Source organism: Mugil cephalus, chromosome 6 (assembly GCF_022458985.1).
Source record: "Mugil cephalus isolate CIBA_MC_2020 chromosome 6, CIBA_Mcephalus_1.1, whole genome shotgun sequence".
NCBI classification, from domain to species: Eukaryota; Metazoa; Chordata; class Actinopteri; order Mugiliformes; family Mugilidae; genus Mugil; species Mugil cephalus.
Window position 1 is genome coordinate 25,919,607 of NC_061775.1, and position 22,820 is coordinate 25,942,426.

At 40.7% G+C, this 22,820-nt stretch overlaps 1 protein-coding gene across 1 annotated transcript in view; it reads left to right on the plus strand.

The window, feature by feature from the left end:
* Nucleotides 1-1,882: 1,882 nt before the first annotated feature.
* gmds (GDP-mannose 4,6-dehydratase) overlaps nucleotides 1,883-22,820 on the plus strand; it is a 180,963-nt gene continuing 160,025 nt past the window's right edge. Inside the window, exons 1-4 of the mRNA XM_047587442.1 lie at nucleotides 1,883-2,160; nucleotides 15,245-15,289; nucleotides 18,238-18,325; nucleotides 19,590-19,699. Of these exons, the coding sequence (XP_047443398.1) occupies nucleotides 2,062-2,160; nucleotides 15,245-15,289; nucleotides 18,238-18,325; nucleotides 19,590-19,699 (342 nt within the window). The 5' untranslated portion in view covers nucleotides 1,883-2,061. The remainder of the gene's footprint in view (nucleotides 2,161-15,244; nucleotides 15,290-18,237; nucleotides 18,326-19,589; nucleotides 19,700-22,820) is intronic.

A 22,820-nucleotide genomic window follows, 5' to 3' on the forward strand; every position in this document is an offset into this window, starting at 1 on the left:
GTTGTACTTCACTCACTTACCAGTTTAACTTTTGCTTTTCCTCAAGTCACTGAGCAAAATTAATATTCCTAAGAAGCTAATTCATCTTATTTGTTCCTCAAACATGCACTCAGAGACTACAATGACACTTCGTTCCCTTACAAGGATGTTTAGTGAACGACATTTACTCAAAAACTTTGTGGTCCCTTTTTTTATTTTATTTTATTTTATTTTATTGACAGTGCTGCCATAAAACGCAGACTCACACAACGGAGAAACGTTTCCTTGTTACGTCCTGTTTGCGTTTGATTTTTCAGTGGAAGCTTGTCTTTAAAAACCGTGTGTGTAAAGAGGAGAAGCGTAAACACACAAAGCCATAAATCTTAACGAACCCTCTTTAGCTTCTGTGTTCCCAGACTTTGCTATACAACAGCCAAAGCAAATAAGCCTGAGAGCTCAAACACTTGTTCATATATTTGAGTATGAAAAACGAAAAATCAATTTGTCACTGTCAAGTCAATGAAATCCTCCAGATTCTTTACTTATAGTTTAGAATATTTTAAGAAATGTCTGCGTCATGACACGAAAACTGCAACGCTGCTTGTTACAACTACAGAGGGACTGAAGAGGGACAATTAAGTCAATTTAAATAATTATTTTAGCCAAAAAGCAAGAAGTAGTAAGAGTAGGAGGAATGAAAGGACAAAAAGGACAAAAAAGAAAGAAAATCAACAGAAAAAAAGTATTAAATAACAAATAAAAGCTTTGATACCTCAAATCTAAGATTATATTAATCTTACAACTAAATATAAATGAAATATGTGTAATCTCTAAACAATTAAACCCTGAATTTGACTATTTCTGTGCCTTAAACTACAACATAAACGCAATGGGCATTCTCATAAAACAAAATAGGCAAAATGTTCTATGAAAAGTGAGATGTATTTTAGATTTAACATTAATCATATCTTCAACCCTTTATAGTATTTATTTATACTATTCATTGAAATAGTTGGAAATTCTAAAATTCAAACCTATAGTGAAAACAGATGAATGAATTTATCATATATGGTTCCTTTCCCCTAAGTGGTAAAGAAACGTAAACATGTATTTAGAGCATTAGAACAAAGACACTTGTTAACATTATCACATTAGACAAAATTAAGACTGTTCTTCTTCGTGAGACCTTCTAAACCTCAGTGAGAGACACAGGGACGCAATTTAAAATGTTAACCAAAGTTACCATAAATGGTTCCTCGTCCTGCAAAAGGTTAAACTTCTGTATACATATGCATGGTGTACATACATGGAACTTAACCTCTCATCATTCCAGACTTTTTAGGACATACCCAGAGTAAACTGAATGCTGTTTGTGAACATTTTGGAGCTCGTGCATGATCTTGGATCCTGAAGTTTCTGTCACAAAAGTCAGAATCGCTCTAAGTGGTATCGTTCTTTGGGTAATCAAAGTTGGCACACAGTTAAAACATGAGAAGTTGTTGGATTCACCTGAATATTTTTGTCTTGAAAAAAATAATGACTTTTATCAGTGAAATCAGAACAAAATGACATATATACACAACTCATGTACAGAGCCTCTGATTGATTGGTTAAAAAAAAACTGAACTAGTCAATCTCATAAATCAAAATGCTCTATAAAAAGTAGTAGAAAATTAAATGACGGATTCATACAGTAAAATAATCTTACATTTAACAGTAATTAAATGTTTAAAATATAACCACAAATTAACCCGCCAGATATACTAAAAGGGTGCAGTTCCACTATCTGTCCTTTGAGTGGCGCTGTGTAGAATCAACCTCTCAAATTCTATCTTCTTTAACGCTTCCTCCGCTGCTCCCACATGCTCGCTTCCCATTGGTCGATTCCACATCTACTTCCTGATTCGTCATCCACTTTGCAGCGTAGCGGCGTGTGTGGTTTGGTTTACGGATGCTCAGGAGATTCGCCGGCACTCACTCACCGGGAAGTCGCTGCTGGATTGTTGATTTTTTTTTATTTTATTTGAATTTTCTTGGTCGACGGTTCCGTGGCGGAAGACATAAACATTTACCCGGTCACAGATGGCTAACTGCTCCGAGTCCGCTAACCTTAGCTCCTCCGCGAGCGGAGAACTTAAGAAGAAGAGGAAGGTGGCTGTAGTCACCGGCATCACCGGACAGGTAAACCACCCTCCACCACGGTTTGGTCAGAACAAACAAACAAACAAACAAACAAACAAACAAACAAAAATACGTTATAGTTTCTGCAGAAAATGCGTTAGCATCCTCCTATTTGTGGTTTATCTTGAGAGAAAAGCTGTCAGCGTCGCTTTCACCTGTGTCAGGTGCCCAAAGGAGGAAGTATTTGGGACCAGGGACAGTAATTTGACACTATTTTGACACAAGGACACCTATATTAACTTTCACTTTCCACTTCAAGTTGTTCTAATAATCTAAAAATATGCTTCCACTCATCAGACGTCAGCATCACACACTTGCCACCTTTTTATATTATATTTAAACCTGCAGAAACTCCACTTAACACTATCTTTTTAAAGCCTAACTTTAGGGATTCACGTCTCTCCAGGTCACATTTTGCTTCTTCATGTACTCGAAAAAACAAGGATATTAAAGATGCTGATTCACCCTAGTTGCTAATTAAACTCGCCCCTCCTCTGACACGGATGTGTATCGGGAAACATTTACTACACTCTACACACATGATGTTCTTGATGTTTGATGTCGGTGCATAATCGTGTTTGCTCTTTGACAGGGTTGCTATTAACAAACACGCCTTTCTTGAGAACGCTCACTCTGCAAAATTAAACACCCATTCATGACTGTTAATGATGATGTTATGTATTTGCTTTTTTCTTCTGTGTTAACAAACCAGGGAAGGAAGGGTTGGACAAAATACACATTAGGTATATCACAATGAGCACATTCAGTAGTAATATTTCATCCAGTAAGTAAGTGAAAAGGTTTTTCTATTTGCATGCAGAAACATTTTCATAGGATGGACCCAACTTGAAGAAGAATCACAATGATGTTCTATTAATTGCACTTAATTTCTGTCAGACACCAAATGTAATTCCTCATGCCGATTTATTAGGTACACCAGTGAAAAGGAAGTCACTCTAATATAACAGTCCTGCATTAAATCCTCCTTCACGACTCGTCTTGAAACAGGAGCAGAAAGGAAAGAAAATGTTGTTGCCAAAATAATAGAAACATGCCTCCAGAATGAAAACACACTTGAACCAACATCTCTCTCTCTTACGTTAATCAAATGCTGAACACCTGATCCTTCAAGGAGCCAACATTTATTTACTTTATGCTGCTTTGCACACAGGATGAGACGTTGGAAGTCGAGAGGAAAACGATTCCATGAATTCGTTCCAACCTAAAGCGAGAAAGGGGGTAGAGAGAAGCGTCAAAACGAGATTTTCTGGTATTTTGTTCAGGCTGGATGATATCAACTCGCATCTCTGTGGTTAGGTGGTTAGATGAGTTCAGCGAAACCTGGAGCGACCTACCGTTCCCTAATGGGTTATTTCCAAAAATGAGTCACTGCCCATGGACCTGTATGTTGACATTCTCTTAAAAAACAGAACATATCAGCAGCACAAAATACATCTTTAAATGATACAGTGTAGGTGCGTATAACTCATTTCTCCAGTCATGACACCTGTACAGAGGTGAATGTTTGAACACAGTGGCTTTAAAAAGTATTTTCCTTTTACTTGGTTTCTTTTCAATAATCATGGTAAATATAATTTGGCCTTTTCACTTTTAATTAATTAACTGTCAAAGTCAAAACTTGAAATTGTATGATCATTAAACACCTTTAAAGTGACTTTATTCAACACAAGTACAACCAATCATTGCTCGTAGCATCAAATGAAGTCAGCGAATGTGTCTCAAGTATAAAGATATTTGTGTCTTGAAGTACATTTACATGCATGTGAACAAAACAAAATATTGCCTTAATCCGACTTTAACTGGACCGCTGGAGCACGCACTTTACGTACAAGATTAAGAAGCTGAAATATCCATCATGTTGTTGTTTGAACAACGCATGAACAACTCTTGTTTATTATATGACGTAATAAGTCAAACAGAAAGGGGGACGTATTAACCTGCTGATAAGACACATGTGCCCACCTAGTGTGGAGGAGGAGGAGGACATGTTAAAGGGCATGTAAACTGGGACAAGGGGCGCATCCACAAAGTCGAATTTCAAGCATAGCTCCATTAAGCTGTGGAGTAAAAGTAAAAGACAGGGGACGTATACAGAAAAAAGTCACTAAATATACCTGGAGATCAGTTAAAACCATTAATAAGAACAGGAAGGAACCTGACACATGTATAAATAGGATGTGGTCATCTCAGTTACAGGTAGGCTGTCTGCCTTATAATTTCCCGAAAGTGCAGGTGGAGTCATTTTATTTGTTTCCTTATCTATTTCCTTACATACTTACCTATATCAGTTTTTTTTTTTTACAGCCAGGAGGAACACTTCCTCTTTGACAACCCAGTTTAGTTGAACCCTGTCACCTTATGGTTCATGTGTCAAGGCCAATTTTATTGTATAATCTACCGGAGTTAAATACTACAACATGTTAATGGAGATTAAGTTAGCAGGCAACAGGCTAATCGGTTAGCCTACTGAACTAAAATATAAATGACAACACCGTTACAGCTAAACACCAGTCGGTTAACACAGACACAGTCAGTGCGTTTACATGCAGAGCTTAATCGAGCTATGCTCAAAATTCTACTTTCTGACTACAATCCTTGTCCCAGTTTACATGCAGCGCAAGAAAATCGAATAGCTGTTCTCCTCCTCCACACTAGGGGGCGATACTTGTCTTTTCAGCGGGTTAATTCGGCCCGATTTCCAGTTGAACTATTACGTGATATAATAAACAAGAGTCGTTCATGCGTCAGACCGGCATTTAAACAACAACCAGACGGATAATACTAGATTTTTTAATCTCGTACGTAATGTTCGCGGTATTTCTGGTGCAGGTAAGATCCGCACGCATTGTCCGAAAAAAAAAAAAACTCAGATTCACCGCATACATGCCGGAGAAAATTGAATTCCAATTGCATTATCTGGGTGTCTCAATCGGACAATGAGAACTGTGTTTACATGCACGTTTACATGCAAGTTCTCCTGTTTTAGTCCGATTAAGGCAATAATTAGTTTTTTTTTTCACGTGCATGTAAACGTACTCATTGAAAGAGTTCATACAGTTCGTACTGTACGTCGGTGTGGAGCTCCGTCCATCGTAAAACATTGGGGCGCCTCCAATATAATGTTAGCGGAAACACTGTATCATCAAACTTCTGCCTGTTATATATTAAAGTCAGAGACTGAGGATGAAATATTGTTTTTGTAAGGAGCTTCTTTTTCTAAATTTGCAGATTATTCCTCTTGTGAGATTATTTTTTTATTCTGTTTCTACTTAGAATATTTGAACTCTGTACTATATAATCATTAGAAAGAAAGAAGAAAAATACTTTATTCAACCTCTGGGGGGAAATTCGAGTGTCCAGTAGCTTGTATACAAACATTCACAGACTTCAACATAACAACATAAGTAATAGCAGCAGTAAGAGCAGTGCAAATGGAAGTGTGATAGTCTCTATATAAGACTGTATTAACATGCATGTCTGTGCAGAATAAAGTAGCTATTCATGAATATAATGTTCCCTAGTTCTAATAATCAATAATTAAGCCAGGATTAAGAAGGATTTCATGGCTTTAAATGAAATTTGTAGCTATAGCTACATTATTTAAAAGGCAGTAATCTGTAGGGATGGGTGTTGTTAGGGTTTTTATCAGATGCCGGTGTCATACTGGTACTTATGAAACGGTGCCAGTGCTTAAAGAATGAAAAACATACAAACTTTGTCCAAAAACGGTGACTTTTATTTTTATTTTTGCATTTTGTGAAATTCCGACTGAACAGAATATTAATTTAAATAATATAAATACGGCTAAAATAAAATTCACAACAATTATTATAATAAAAATGGTGGTGTGAGGTCTGGCAGGCTATGAAAGACACTACATTTCTCAACTTCTAAATAAATAAATAATGCTATTCATTGTCAGATGGAAGACGGATTTAATCAAACATCAGGTGTTACCTGCTTTGCACAATATCACCTTTGAGCAAGTGTTGCAGGTTGAAGAGTCTGCATGTTTTGAGGTGAAGTCCAGTCAAACATTTGACCGTTTCACCTGTTTGAAGGATTCACTTGTCACGTTTAGTGTCAGTGACAGTAATAGAGCTAAGGGGGAGCAAATTACACCGAAATGAAGCACGTAACTTTTCAGTCTTTTCGGTTTCTACCATTAGCATCAGCACTGGTGCCATCGGGTGCAGAGTATTGGTACAGATCTCTGCTAATTTTATAATTACATGGTCTCCACGTGGTCACAAACAATGGATTTACAATGAGACATTTGTTCTTGAGTTGTTGCAATGAAATGCAATCACAGTATTTTATTATTATTGATGCAACTGAAGCACCATTGCCACGAGAGGAGATTTGTCCATAAGGCCTCGTCTTTGAATCCCATTTCCCGCTTTCAACAGCTCTGCTTCCAGCACCAGCGTACTCAGCATTTTATTACTCCAGCTCGCGCAAACAGGTCATCGTGACGCAAAACCTGTCCCAAGAAATTTGCATAGGCGGCTCTCTATGTGCGCTCTTTGTAGTAGCGCGCGGGAGCGTTATTATCTGTTTTTCTGGCCGACGATTTGCATCAGAGCAAACGAGCAGCAGCGGGGAGTCGGCAGAAACTTGAGGAATATTTCAGGGGCACGAGGTAAAAAGTTGTCAAGTCGACCGTTTCCAGAATGCGGCCCTGGAGAGACGACTGTCGGAGGCCTTGGAAAGTCATTTTCAAAAATCTCACATTCCTCTGTCAAGCAGCACGTTCCAAAGCTCCATCTCCTCCTCGTCCTCTAAAAAGAAAAAAAAAAAAGGAATAACAGCGTTAATTCATTTTTATTTTTGCCGGTCACGGCGTTCCTGTTGACTACTGAGAGACTATGCAGGAGGCATCTGGATACGCCATCTCAGAAATGACTAGACGGCCGCAGGGGTCACGGCGATGCCGTAAATCACCTGGCTAACTACTGTTCATAAATTTCAAGGCGGCACGCTGCTCGGACTGAATATTTTCGACTGCCGTCTCAGTGTGAAGTATTGGGGTGAGAGGGTGTGAGTTATGGGAGACCACCTGAGTGCCAAGGCAGAGCTGCAGAGCCGGGGCAGGGGCTCTGGCCGACGGTGTCGTTTTTACGAGCCGGGGGGTTAACAAGAGGACAGGTTCGGCCTCCTTTTTGTTCGAGAGTGAAACTTTACTTTGGCTTCGAGGTTCACGCTTCTTTCTTCGACTCCTCTACTTGGGAAAACAACGCCGCTCTGCGATATTACCCCTCGAGCTGTTTGAAGTTCATCCTACAAGCCTCCATTCTTCATCCTTTTGTTGGCGTTTTGGATGCTCTCTCATTCCTTCCTGGCCTTCCACTGTTTAGCGGCGCGGGATGGAGTCTGAGCGAGCGCCAGCAATAATAATCATAAAGCTAAGAATCTGTGCTCGCATCTCCTCTGTCGCTCATAATCGCTGCTGATGGCTCCTTAAAGGCTGATTCCTCATCCGAACAAAAGTCTGGCAGCTTGTGTTTGTGCGGGAAAAAGAGATGTAAGTTCAGCTGCAGCGAAGTTGTAAAAGGCCGAATTAATTCTGGTTCTCGAGGGAGCTGCACATGCTCAGCTTTAGCGCTCGAGTTTACGAAGCAGCTCATGATACGAGGACGACGATGATGATGGTGATTCGCTCCGCGTTCACATATCAAGATGTCTTCAGAGACAAAAGGAGGTGATTTGTTCTGTCTTTGGCTGAATTGTTTGGAATAGGATTTATACACAACTTAATTGTATGAATTGTAATGTTTGTGTCAGATCTGAGCTGTAGCATAAACCAAATTTATTCAATTACCCACCAGATAAATCTTAATAATAGCTACACGGGCGTGAATTAAACATCCCTTTTAACTAACCTGTATAGGCTAAGTTAGAGTCAGGGTTAATGTAAAGTCCGGTCCATGATATTTTCAGTCCTACCTCGGCCTTTTATGTCATTATAACACGTTGGGGTCAGTAGAGGGAGGTGTAGTTCTGCCACTTCATGTCAAGAAGGTTCATGCATGTTGATTTAACTGGTGCTTCTTAATTGCCACCAAGCATCTTCTATCGTTCTGGGAAACAAACTCACATGAACTCACCTGTTATCACCTCAAAGATGAACGATACTCAAATGGCCAATTAGTGACCAGTTAATGGCCAATTAGTGGCCAGTTAGTGGCCAAATAGTGGCCAATTAGTGGCCAATAATGGCCAATTAATGGCCAATTAGTGGCCAGTTAATGGGTAGATACTCATAAGTGGCAAAATGTCTTCAAGAAGCACAACAAGTCCCTTTCTTTCAGTTTTGTTTATTTTTGGTGGATATACCATGACCTGGATGACTGAAAGGCTTCACACGCATCTTTGTGATGGACCTCTTCCTCCACCGATCAGCCACAACATTATAACCACCACAACAGAAGAAGTGATCTTGTGATAAATCAATTTTCTCCTGGGATTCGTTCGTGTGGACTTAGACTTGTAGCTCCCACCTAGACCAGACCAGACACCCCCACTAATCTGGTTTAGGAACAACTCAAAAAAACTAATACCTGTTACATGTTAACATTGTCAAAAACTGTTTAGCATTTAGCTCCAAAGGCCTAATAGGCAGCTGCTAGTTTAGATATACACCGACCAATGAGGCAAAACATCATGACCACTGACCGTAGAAGTCAATATCATAGACCATTGACTTCTGGATGTGGTCTTCATTGGTGTGGATGTTACTTGGACATGTAGCACCCACCTAGACCAGACCAGGCACCCCCTCCCCATAGCAATGACACTCCTTGATGGAAGCAGCCGCCTCCAGCAGGATGCAGCAGGAACATTTTAGATAAAAACATGAAGAACAACACAAGGTGTTGACCTGGCCTCCAAATTCACTAGATCCCAAACTGATCAAGTATCTGTGGGCATTTTGGTATCGATCTGAGGCCAAGTAAATACTGGGCTAGTATCGCCGATACTTTTTACTTGAAATGACATGATCAATAAATAACGTCATAATTTTGCCTTTAGTTCGTTGATTATGATAAAACACAAACATTTTAGGCAAATAAACCCGTTTCTGTGACTAATTACAATATAGGATCATTTAACAGTATGAAAATGAAACAATTCCCCCTTTTACTACACACAGTTGTTTTAGTGCAAAGGGAACAATGTTAACAAAAAGCAACAATATAATAATAAATATAGAAATGTCTCACAGAGGGAAATGTTGGCTCATTAATTCTCAGTAATGATGCATTTCAATAAGACAAGTCCATTCTCTGACGAGTCCCAACTGTGGTGGAGACGCAGTTCAGAATATTAGGAAGGTGGTCATAATGTAGTGGCCAGATCAGGTGCACGTACTCAACGCTTAGGTGCTTTGATGCATTTTTACTTCCAGAGGGTTAAAAAAAAGTGTTTAAGTGCGTCTCGTGTAACCGTGTACACATACCGCATGCTTCCTGTCAAAGGTTCAACCACTAATTGGTGCAGGAGAAATGTGAAACTGTGTGTGTAGCTGCTGACAACAATACGGTTTGTGGTATGTTGGCAGTTAACGCAGCCTGAAGTAGATGAGTTGTTAGGTGAAGTGCGTGGTCAGAACCTCCAGCGCGGCTGTAACGATATCTTACGTACGCTCAGTGATGAACTGATGAGTGGATAAATTAAAAGTTATTTAACAGTTTTTGATGCTAAAGGACTTTAAAGAGCTTGTGGAGCTGGAACCGACAGATTAGATACTAATTTTAATCGTAATTGTTAGTCACGAGTATTAAGTGATTTCCTCTGTGCACAAAAAATAATGTATTTCCACGCCTCTCTTCCACGAGAGGCCCTAAACTAGAGGAGAGGGCTTCATGCTGCTCTTCACACACACCAAATGTTCCCACTTAAATCCCTGTGTGTGTTTATGTGTGTGTGTGTGTGTGTGTGCGCGTTGTGGCCTGTGATTACAGCGTTGTTACACCATATCAGGGCTAATTGCGGACCAGTGGCGTGCTTGGCAGCTTCTGCCTGTGGTCTAAAGAAAACACATTAAAGTGATTCATTTGTAGCTCGTGCACAATGACAAATAAATACACTGTATCTGCGTTTACACTGCGGCACGAATCAGGGCTGCTAGACGAGGCTCTTTAAGATGTTGGACCTGGTCAGAAATGTTTCCCCGCTGGGTTTGGTTCTCCTAAATGTTTTGGCGCTTCTCAGCGTGACTTAATTGGAAGGGTCGCGGTGATGACCCAGTGACACTGTTCGTAAATAGGTCAGTGCGCCGCTTCGCCAGCAGGGGGTGACAAACTCCAAAGACAAAGTCACACCGGGTCCAGAGATTCAACTATGATTTCAGCCTCTTGTTCAGTATGTACAGTTATATTTAAATGATAAATCTTCTTCCTTTTTAAATTGAAATTTTTAGATTTTCTTTTCTTTTTAGATATCACATTTATCAGTCTGCAACTAAAAGTGTTGCAAGAATCGTTTTATTAGGATGGTAACAGCTTAAAAATCCATCGAATACATTTTTTCTACTTTCTTTATTGTTATTCGATACCGTATGCGATTATACACTCACTTGCCAGTTCATTAGGTACACTAGGGCAAATAAATTCATTTTAAAATAGCAGCCCTACACCTTTATTACTTATTCTAATTAGATCAAATCAAATCAAACTTTATTTATATAGCACTTTTCTTACAAAAAAATGCAGCTTCACACAAATAAAAACCTAAAAGAAGAAACAAAATCGATTGATTATTGTTTTAATACTGTTATTTTTACTTTTTTTTTTTTTTGTTTTTTGACTTGGTTATGTAATGTTGACTTGTGTGGACCAGAGGAAGAATAATCACAGTGACTAATGCAGATCCAAATAAATAAATATGTTTACTTTTAAAACAGCATCAGGAAGGTGGTATTTCCAGAGTTAAACCGTGTAAAGTCTTTCTGTTATTTTGCCCACTGACTAAACTACAACCTCCCCCAGAATAAACAAAAACATAGAGTTTAATCAACAGCTTTGGTGCAGGATTATTATATCGGAATAAGTTCCTTTTCCCGGAGCGTCTAATGAACTGGAAGTTTATTTTATTTTTTTTTTCTCCAAAGGTTGAGAATGTTCTCGGCTAATTAATTACATCACATCTATGTGGGACAGGATTCAGCAAACGTGTCTCCCCCTCAGATCATAAACGTGTAGTTTTGTTTTTAAATTTTAATTTTTTGGCACAGGTAGGATGGTTTATTGTCTTCTTTGGGACCAGTTTGTGTTTTTGCAGCGTCTGGTCAGATCTCTAATCTCGGTCGAGAGGAAACGTTTTTTAAGAGCAACAAAAAAAAAAAAAAAAAAAATAGTTTTCCTGTGAGAAATCCACCCACCAGTCGCACAAAACGCACACAGCAGTGCCACCTTCTGATGCTGATGAGCACACACCCTGGTAATGAAGCCGCGCGGTGATGATTTAATGATGATGATGATGATGATGATGATGATGAGGGGAGAAGGGAGAATGTTGATTGGAGCTAATGACTTCACGCTGGAAACGGATCCCGACCAACACACACATTGTTAACATTTTTTTTTTTTTTTTTTAGACACATGGATCGATTTAGTCCAACGTCGACTTTACTTTCTTTTTGTTTCTTGTGTTTGTGCGTGTTATAATCACAGAGGCTTTTTTTATTAATGGATATTTTCTTTTAAAAGTGTTGTTTTCTTAGTTAATGCAGGAAGGTTGTGCAGAAACATTAATAAAAACAAACAGGAAAAAGCATTAAAGTCCGTTGAATTATGAATCTACGCAAATGAATAGTTTAACTGATGGTTTGTGTAGTTTTTTTTTTTAGACTAAAATAGAAAATAAAGAAATCAGAGTTAATTTGATTTTAAATTTAAAAAGGAGAAAAGTAAATTTGCCTTTTGCATTTAATGTTATATATAAAAAAGGAAACAAAGTCGTTATTAAATTCATATAAAACCTATTAAAAGATTTTTTTTTTGCTGTAGGTGTTGTTTACAGATTTTGTAGCTTTCTATGAAATTTTTCTCAGACTAAATGGAGCTTGGACTTTATTTTGGAATAATTCAGATGCAGTTTTAGACTTTTAAGACGCAACATGTCTCTGAATTTATATTTGATTCTGTATCTGAATCCAGAGAAACACGAATTTCTTCTGCAAAAAAAATCAACATCTGAAAATTTTGTCACAATGTGTTTATTCTTATTATTGAATTCCAGATATTAGCTACTTACGCTTTTTATTTTTAAAATAATATTAGTAGAAACAAAATTTAATCTAATATTAACTTTATCTTTTTTCATTTTCGACTGCGAAATAAAATACGTTTAAAATATTTTTTTATTTAAAAAAATAAAAATTAACAGTAGTTTTTTTTCCCCAGTTATTGTTTCTCATTTTAAAAGCTACATGAAAGACAAATAAATAAATACCCATGTTCACACCTGTACCTGTTTTCTTTTTTATTTATTTATTTATTTATTTTATAGACTTTTGCGCCTCCTGCAGGTCGACTCGGTTCCTGCAGCTCCTCCCTGAGACTCAGACTCAGACTGATTTAATGCTTCACGAGGCCGTTGATCAGATATGAGACGGTCGTTGTGCCGCGCTTCACTTCTCCCTCCTCTTTGCTGAATCAAGCTTTAAACAGAGTAAAGAGATCGTATTGTGTGAAAGACCTCAACGAGTCTTTGGGGGATTTTTTGTGGTGTGGCATTGACCTGGCAGGTGAGTGTGTAGTCTTGTGTATATATATGTGTATGTGTGTGTATGTTTGTGCATCTGCCCCCCCCCCCCTCGTGTAGTCCCAGCATGCATCCAGCTCCCCATAACAGGAAGCGGCGAGGTGAGGCCAGGGTTTATGGGCTAACGCGGCCTCAAAGGAGCTTCTTGTTTTTGAAACAGAGCTGCAGCTCTTTCGGCCTTGTTTTCCATGTTGGCCTGGTGTGGAACGCTCTGACCCTGGCACGGGGGCAGGAAAACATTACACCGGCCCGGGGCTTTGAACGCCGTGGGGACGGGCGAGGGGGCTCGCCAGTGCCGGTGCCTATGTGTCCCCCCTCCCCCCGTCCCTCCCCCCGTCCTCCCCCCATCTCACCACTGATTTAGGCCAAAACAGGTTGGGCATCATCGCCAACTCAGCACCAACGGGGTTCAACATGGAGCAGTTTTGTCTCGGAAGGGGAGACATAATAATAATGATAATAATTAATTAGGAATGTTTGACCCCCTGATCTGATTCCGACCTTTTAATATTGAGGCTGATCCGAGACCTGATCCGATCTTAAATAAACACAACGCCCCCGGTTATTATTTACCTTTTACCATCTTTCATCATAGTTCTGACTTTTTTTCTCAGGATCCTGACTTTATGTGTTTACATTTTGTTGTGTAGTTGCTGCACCGTAAGGCTTTGAGGAAGGTAGTTTTAATGACTTAATGAAACTTAATGAAGCGTGAGGGTTGGGGTTAGAGGGGAGCTCGTACCTGGGCTCCAGAAATCGAGTGTTTTTCTTTTTTTAACGCTCTCTCCAGGAAACATTTCCCTTCTTTTAAAACGCAGTTATTTGGGTGCAACCTTTGCCTTTTTATTTGTGTTGGTTGTGAATCAGGTTGTCAAACATCCACAGCGCACAAATTTACAAATGTCTGTCTCACTTTTACTGTGTGATATTGGTTCTTCGTCTTCTTCACCTTTATCTAGAATCATCATCTAGAATTAATTAACCGCAGAATGACTTCCTCCTAATTAGCATCACAGCTACTTGTAGCTCTTCCTGTTTCCTCCCATAAATACAGTAAATACTGCCACCTGCTGGCAGGAGGAGATATCTCCTTTCATGCAGGTGTAGAGCTGAGCTGAGGTCGTTGTGGTGCGTTATTTATTTTTTTTTCTGGTAGTTCTCTGACACCAGTTTGTTGTGTCCAGGCCTGTAAACACAACATCCGGTTGTAATGTTGTCGATCGTACAGGTCACGATCATTCCGCTTGGTGCTGAGTGCAGGTTGTCGTACATCCTGTAATCTTTCTTTAATCTCTCTCCTCTCCGGCCTCCACCCCTCCACCCCTCCACCCCAGACCTGAAGGGGAAGCTGGGGGCTGGCACGCTGGCAGTGTGACCATACATGTGTGTGTGTGTGTGTGTGTCGGCGTGTGTGTTCACATATGCGAGGGGGATTGAGGGATGAATGCCATGACTGGGTCGGAATGTTCCAGAGTGTGCGGTCGGAAAGTCTGAGCAGGGAAAAAAGACGAGGAGTAACATGGGTTGAGGGGAACAAGACCTTATTGACACACACGCGCACACTTATACGTAGACGTCGGTCTCAACGTCTCCTCAAAGCTCCTGATTCATGTGGATGTTGCACCTAATGATCAGAGCAGGGCAGAGGTTCACCGCTGCATTTTCATTTATTCAGACAATGCGCCTGTTTTCCTTCCAACGAGTCACTCAATCAGTCTTTTCTGAGGTTTTTTTCTGGTGGCTTTCCTCCAAAAGAGTTTCCAGCGTCATGACAGATATTTGGACATCCGGATATCTGTTGATCGGCATCATCATCTTCAACCTCAGCAGGTTTTGGCTCCTGTTTAACAGACAACAGCTTCCTTTCTGCTCCTTTCCTCCGTCTCCCGTTGTGTATTTGGAAGCTTGATTAATAATCTAGCACTTCTTTTTAAACACAATTAATCTGTGTGCGCAAAACGTTTCTTCCACTTCCAATGAAGTGAACAAACCTGAGAGCGTTTTATGTAAAGGTGTTCGTCTAAATCTAAAAAGTTTTCTCAAATCTCTGTATATATTCATAATTTAAAACATCTTTATTTTATTTATTTTTTTTTACATAAAACTCTATTAAACCATAAAAATTATTTAAAATGTCACTTATTTCTTTACAGCGTGGCAATAAAGTTACTGAGGTGTCTTTTTGGGAGTTCATGTCTGCAAAGTTTTTTTTTTTCAGGATTGATTAGATCTATATTTTGTACAGTTTTGGTTGAGTTTCCCACTGAAATGTTTATATCTGTGTCTTCTCTTTTAGGATGGTTCCTACCTGGCTGAGTTCCTGATCGCTAAAGGCTACGAGGTGAGAGAAAACATCCACACACAGTTTTTTTTACACAGATGTATGCAGACGCTCACCAATGCCAACGCTCCCCGCCCCTTTCAATAAGCAGCTTCCATCCACAGCAATGTGTGGGAACTCCAGAGGGACCATGACGTAGCACACGGACTGACTCACACCTCACCCTGATAAGACCCCCCCCCACCCCCCGCCGCCCCCCACCTCGTGTTGCATGAGCTTTTTAACCCCTCGACCCCTCAGCCCGAGGGTCAAACCATTAACAGGGAAGTGGTTGTTGTTACACGGCCGCCGCACGAGTGAGCTCACCAACTTTCACCTGCTACTCGACTTGTTTCCAGGTTCCAGGAGAACGAAAAGTCAACAGCCTGTTGATGGACGCAGGAGGTTAACAAGCGTTGGGGTGACGCAGGGAGTCACGTTGAGGGCAACACAAAGACAAAATGGACATAGAGTAGTGAGATGACGTGAAAAGCTTGAAAACATTGAGTGGACCAGGCCCAGTCTCTAGACTTTAAACCCGTGGAGCTGGTTTGTGATGAACTGGATAGAAGAGTGAAAGCAAAGCTTCCTACAAGAGACACACATTTCCTAGTCTTGAACAGTTGGTTTGTTCCAGTTTAGATCAGTTGGTTTGTTCCAGTTTAGATCAGCTGGTTTGTTCCAGTCTTGATCAGTTGGTTTGTTCCAGTCTAGATCAGCTGGTTTGTTCCAACTTAGATCAGCTGGTTTGTTCCAGCTTAGATCAGTTGGTTTGTTCCAACTTAGATCAGTTGGTTTGTTCCAACTTAGATCAGCTGGTTTGTTCCAACTTAGATCAGCTGGTTTGTTCCAGCTTAGATCAGTTGGTTTGTTCCAGTCTTGATCAGTTGGTTTGTTCCAGCTTAGATCAGTTGGTTTGTTCCAACTTATATCAGCTGGTTTGTTCCAACTTAGATCAGCTGGTTTGTTCCAGCTTAGATCAGTTGGTTTGTTCCAACTTAGATCAGCTGGTTTGTTCCAACTTAGATCAGCTGGTTTGTTCCAGCTTAGATCAGTTGGTTTGTTCCAGTCTTGATCAGTTGGTTTGTTCCAGCTTAGATCAGTTGGTTTGTTCCAACTTAGATCAGCTGGTTTGTTCCAGTCTTGATCAGTTGGTTTGTTCCAGTCTAGATCAGCTGGTTTGTTCCAACTTAGATCAGCTGGTTTGTTCCAGCTTAGATCAGTTGGTTTGTTCCAGTCTTGATCAGTTGGTTTGTTCCAGTCTAGATCAGCTGGTTTGTTCCAACTTAGATCAGCTGGTTTGTTCCAGCTTAGATCAGTTGGTTTGTTCCAACTTAGATCAGCTGGTTTGTTCCAGCTTAGATCAGTTGGTTTGTTCCAATTTAGATCAGCTGGTTTGTTCCAGTTTTGATCAGTTGGTTTGTTCCAGCTTAGATCAGCTGGTTTGTTCCAGTTTTGATCAGTTGGTTTGTTCCAGCTTAGATCAGTTGTTTTTTTTTCCAGTCTTGATCATTTGGTTTGTTCCAGTCTAGATTCATTTGTTGGTCCCAGTCCAGTTCACTTGGTTCATTCCAGTCTAGATCAGTTGGTTTGTTCCAGAAACTCTAAATTAAATCCCTTATATCGTTCTTTAAGTCTGGGAACTTCTTCAGTTGTTTATTTGGTCTATAAGAGTAAAATGACACATTAAACTGCATAGATTTCAATAAAAGAAAGAAATATTGAAGTGTTGCAAAGCTTTTTTTTTGTTTTTTTGACTGTTTATATTTGATTGTGTTTGGTGGAACCCTCTGGAAGTTGTGCATATAGTCCAGCTTTACTCGAGAAGAAGCTAATTTGCTGTGTCCTCACTGAAGCACAAGAAAGTTTGGAGAAACTTCTTTCTTTATTTTTCTGTGGCGCCATTTTTCAATTTATGATGCAGTTCTTCTTAGGTCACCAATGGATGATACCTTTTTTTTTAGCTTTTGTTTCTTTCCTTTTTTTTTTTGTGAGGAACAACCTGCTGCGTCTGAGTGATTGATCCTCCGTAAGGATTCACACCCATTAAAAAAAAAAGCGGCTAAGCGCAGGTCACGCTAACACAAACACCAGCCTTTCAGCCTGCGCGTCTCATTGTGCTTTTCCTGACAGTAGCGACATTTCCCCTCCGACGTGAAGCAGAAAGAAACGCTCACCTTCATCTCGGCCAGCTCTGCCATCTGCTGCCTGTCTCAGAGACGGCAGAGAGGAAGTGGACGGGGTCCAGGTTGTGGGGGGGATGCTGATGTGGTGGCGGCGGGAGGGGAGGGGGCATTAAAGAGGAGCGCACAGGCTGGCAGGAAGCGCACAGTGAATAAAGGAAGTGAGGTCAGGGCACAGCGTCCTCCCACTAATGGACTCCCCTTGGATCAGGTCCTGTTATCTTCCCCGAGCAGACCTTCCTCGTTACATTCCCCCCCCTCCCCAGAACAGAACACAGAGTACAGATCACAGATCACAGGCAGCAACAAAGAAAAAAGTTGAGCTGCTGCAGCAACGAGGCATAATGCTGTTATATCAGCTTTCAATGCAAAAATATTGCACGGTTCCAACAATGTGTCAAAGATAAGAAACACGTTTGAGAAAAGAAAAACAGGCCCAGTGTTTCATATTTGACCAGAAAATAAATAAATGCAGAAAACCTTTACACTTTATTCAAAAGTAAAGGATTCTTCTTTCACCTTTAAACCTTTTTCTACTCGCCTGGTGTTGCTCTGAGTTAACAGAAGTGATTTGATGTCTTGGCTCTGCGGTAAAAACCGGGATGATCCATATGTGTTGGCTGAACTTATTAGACTCGTCTTTATCTGTGTTTGCTCCCGTTCTCACATCATTGTTGAGAATCGCACTCCATTATTTTAACGTGAAAAAAAACATTTTGTATGAAAGCGGCCTCATGGCAAGTCTTTATCAGTGTGTTTTTATAAATGTTTTGTGTTTGATCTCAGGTTCACGGTATTCTGCGACGTTCCAGCTCTTTCAACACGGGCCGCATCGAGCATCTTTACCAGAACCCACAGACTCACACTGAGGGCAGTAAGTATCTGGTTTACCCCTGCACATTAATCACGGGAGGAGACGCACACTGTTTGTGGTATCGTTTTACAAAAGATGTTTCTTTACTTTTATGGTTTATGAACCAGTAATTAAGTCTCTCAAAGACTGACTGCTTTTATCTTTGTCCAAATCCAACTTCACGCAACACAACATTATGACCACTGACGTGAATAACACTGACCATCTTGTGGCAATTTAATGTTCTACTGAGAAGCTTTTGGACCTGGCATTCACGTGGATGTTACTTAGACAGTTTGGATCCGTTGGTTTGTTCCAGTCCAGATCATTTGGTTTGTTTTAGTCTAGATCGGTTGGCTGGTTTCAGTTTAGATTAATTTGTTGGTACCAGTCTAGATCATTAGATTGTTCCAGTCCAGCTCAGTTGGTTTGTTTAAGTCTAAATCTGTTGGTTCGTTCCAGTTTAGATTAGTTGGTTTGTTCCAGTTTTGATCAGTTGGTTTGTTCCAGTCCAGTTCACTTGGTTCATTCCGGTCTAGATCAGTTTGTTGGTTCCAGTCTAGATTAATTTCTTTGTTCCAGTCTAGATTAGTTTGTTTGTTCCAGTCTGGATCATTAGGTTCGTTCTAGTCCAGTTCAGTTGGTTTGTTCCAGTCTTGAACAGTTGGTTTGTTCCAGTTTTGATCAGTTGGTTGGTTCCAGTCTAGATTAGTTTGTTTGTTCCAGTCTAGATTAGTTTGTTTGTTCCAGTCTTGATCAGTCGGTTTGTTCCAGTCTTGATCAGTTGGTTCATTCCAGTTTAGATCAGTTTGTTGGTTCCAGTCTAGATTAATTTGTTTGTTCCAGTTTTGAACAGTTGGTTTGTTCCAGTTTTGATCAGTTGGTTCGTTCCAGTCTAGATTAATTTGTTGGTTTCAGAAACTCTTCATTTAATCTATTATATCGTTCTTTAAGTAAACATCAGACAACTAGATCAAGAGTTTAGCGTCCGAACCGACCGCCGTGACGCCCACTGTGACGATAAACGCTCTACAGGTGCATTGTGGGTAGAGCAGTCAGCTGAGGACTGCTGAGGACACAGGACACCCTCAGAAAGTCCATGTCCGGTATCTGATGACTCACAACTGTTCTGGAGGCACAAGAAACACCCACACAGTATTAGGAAGGTTTCATAATGATTGGCCAGAATTAGCTGGTGTCCTTTCACCGACATGTCTTTCCCTGATTCATCCTGAGCTGTGTCACAGACATTTTATTTTAAGATGTTCTCCCCGCTCTTCGACAGACATGAAGCTGCATTACGGCGACCTGACCGACAGCACGTGTCTGGTGAAGATCATCAACGAGGTGAAGCCGACGGAGATTTACAACCTGGGCGCCCAGAGCCACGTCAAGGTAGCGTCATCCCACCAAAACGCACCTCCTGCTCTTCACTGAAATTAAGCCCACATTTCTGATATGAGCTTTTCCCAATAAACTCAGTCAGCTCTCTTCCCATTCCCTGGAAACGCTGCTCGTAGATTTGTTTTGAAGAGCGAGACAAAGGATAAGAGCTGATAAGGGTCTCGACAACCTTGAATATGCATTCCAGCAACATACCGTAATCATGTTCGAGTTTAAAACCACGCTGAGAGACCGGAGAAGGAAAGTTGTTTGTTACTTCTAGAGTAAAGCTTTGCTTCTTGCCATAAAGCTCTTACTCCCACAGTGAAAATATTTCCAGTGGAAATAAGATGCCGGCAGAGGTTGAATGTGATTATCTGGTTTGGTTTGACTTGTTTGTAATCCATCACAGTAAGAGTTTATTCTGAGGTACTTTGTCATGATACAGCTTGAACATAATCCCAATAATTAAACATCAGCTCTGTAAAACAAAGAATGACTATTAGAAATATGGTTATATATTAGCTTATAGTCATTCAACTTAAAGAATGTTTTAAAGCGGCATTGTTTGCAGTTGAATTCTGGTATTCTCTAAAGGTGCATTTAATTTTTTTGGACCTCAATGCAGCAGAGTAGCTGGAAACAAGCCATTGGAAAAAAAAACAACCTTGTCTTAGATGTTGTAGCAATGGTGGATAAAAAAAACCTTTGGCAACACAAAATGGGTGAGTACCGAGCGGAGGCGACACGATCGAGGTGACAACCAGAATTTCTGACATTATAACTTTTACAACTCTGACGACTGACTAACGTTAGCATCATAATTCAAAGTGATAAAGTGTTTGTCGCCCACATGCACGTGTCGTTTTACGGCCTGAAGTCATACATTTATTCAGTTTTTATCCCTCTCTCTCTTGAGGGGAGCTTTATCTTTTAAATTGTTCCTTGGGTTACCGTCTCCTATAGGCCATAAGCCCCACCCCCTCCATTTTAGTGGGCGGGACTTGAGTCAAAACATCAAATATATATATATATATATATTTAATATAATAATATAATGCTGATGCATGCTCAGGAGTCAATTCTGAAAAGTTTCGTATTAGTTATACGACGCTATAAAAGCGGGTTGTGACATCATGATGATTGACGGTTGCTACTGACAACGGCTCAGTTTCCTTCAAACAGAGCAAGAAGAACCAGCTCTGTCTGTACACTGGCATACATTTTTTTATATTCTGCTTGTGTTTCCTGGAGAAAGTCGCCATGGGAAATATCCAAGAGGGTTACCTAGGCAACCAGAGCCCAGGACGTTAAGAAATTGACAAATCGCTTTATATTTGGACCAAACTATCAAATGGATGATGTTTATTTCAAAAGCTAGTCTAAGTTTTTTCATAAGGAAACCACATTCTTGCCATGAATAGTCATTTGTTTGAATATATGTAAAAAAACTAAAAAGGAAAGTAATTCATAGGGCTTTCAGGAGAATTACCTGGAGTTACATGGAACGATATTTCTTATATTCCTGTGCCTAAGCGTAGATAACTCCCTACCTCTGCATTACGCCTCATAAGCTCGGCTAATTTCCCTCAGCAAATAACAGTGACTGTGTCTGGATACGGTCAGGACTGACTTGCTGCTGGAAATGGTTAACAAGCAGTAGATTTTTAAAGAAAAAAAAAAAAAAAGGGACTTTCAGTTCTGGGAAGTGAGCTGTTCATGTGCGGAGGATGCTGGAGCTGGTGGGACAGGAAGTAATGTTTTCTTGGATGGGTCAGTCTGTGCCACAATGTCGCTTTTGTCTCGGAGCTCCACGGTGATCCCAGGAGATCCCTGAGCGCCGCCCCCCCCCCACCATTCATTCCTTCATTCATTCATTCTGTCTTTCCACATTGGGATCTGACACATAGTCTCCAGGCAGCGCTGATCCCCCCCCCTCACCCGCCCACCCACCCCTTCCTCCTCTCCATCATCATGAGTTTGAGCCAAGAGCGTACTCAGATCTCAGATAATAAGCAATAAGCAATGTCTCACGGTGGTGTAAACATGAGACGTTTCAGTAAAAAAAAAGTTAATGAAATCCATTCACAGTTCAGCTCGGAAGAGCCCGGGTCAACCTGCACATCTCTGGGGTGTTGTAATGACTTTGCAGTTGTGGTTTGGGGTTTCAAAAACTACTCACTTTCCTTAAAATATGAAACTACAGCGAAAGACATTGTACAGCTGCATTCCTCACTTTATTTTCTTGGCCCAACCCGGGGGGACAGAAATAAACCAAAGCTGGAGAAGCCTCCTCATTTTGAAAGTAAAGCGCTCCTTTCAACTCGTATTTGGACTACAGCAACTCCTGGAATAAATATCTGGCATCTGGCTGCTCGCTGTTTGATGTAGGTGCAGTGCTGCTTGTCAGAGCTTGTTGTTGCTGGGAACAGCTTCCGGCTCGATGCTAAAAAACTCCAGCGGTATTTAAATGGTCCAGAAATAATGAGCTGAAACATGCTAATAAGCTCTATAAATGTACTGAAGCTCATTATTTATATTCTGGGGGGAAAACTGAGAACGAGAATGAATGAGGTGAGTCAGAAAAAGAGTTGATAGAAGAGTTAAAAGGATGACTCCTCTCCGAACATCCTTTTTATGGTCGGAGGCCGTGACTTGGCTCCCGCCTCCCACGTCGAACATGGTCCTCGGGCCACACACGCGCTCGGACCGACAGAAAAAATCCCCGTACCTGTGCAAAAAAAAAAAAAAAAGTTCTGTTTATTTGTTTTGACACCAATAAACCTCTGCCCTGCTAGCTCCTCGCCACATGCTGCCCGCTCCCAACAGCTGAGCCGGCTGGATTACTGGCAGCGGCGGTGTGAAGCAATTTCCAGTCTGTGCCGCCGCAGAGGAAAAGATCACTCACACCAACTACTCAGCATCTCTTTCACTCTTTCTCAACCTTCCCACCAACGCTCTCCACGCTGTCGCTGTCTTACAGCGAAAAAATAACCAAAAAACCCTTCTCTGAAATCATCTAATCAAGCTCACCCAGGCAGCTCGAGTCGTTGCAGGACTGGTTTTAAGATGATGTGTCTGTGGGTGTCCCGGTTTCCGCCATAGAGAGTCATCAGTGAGAACAGAGCAAAGG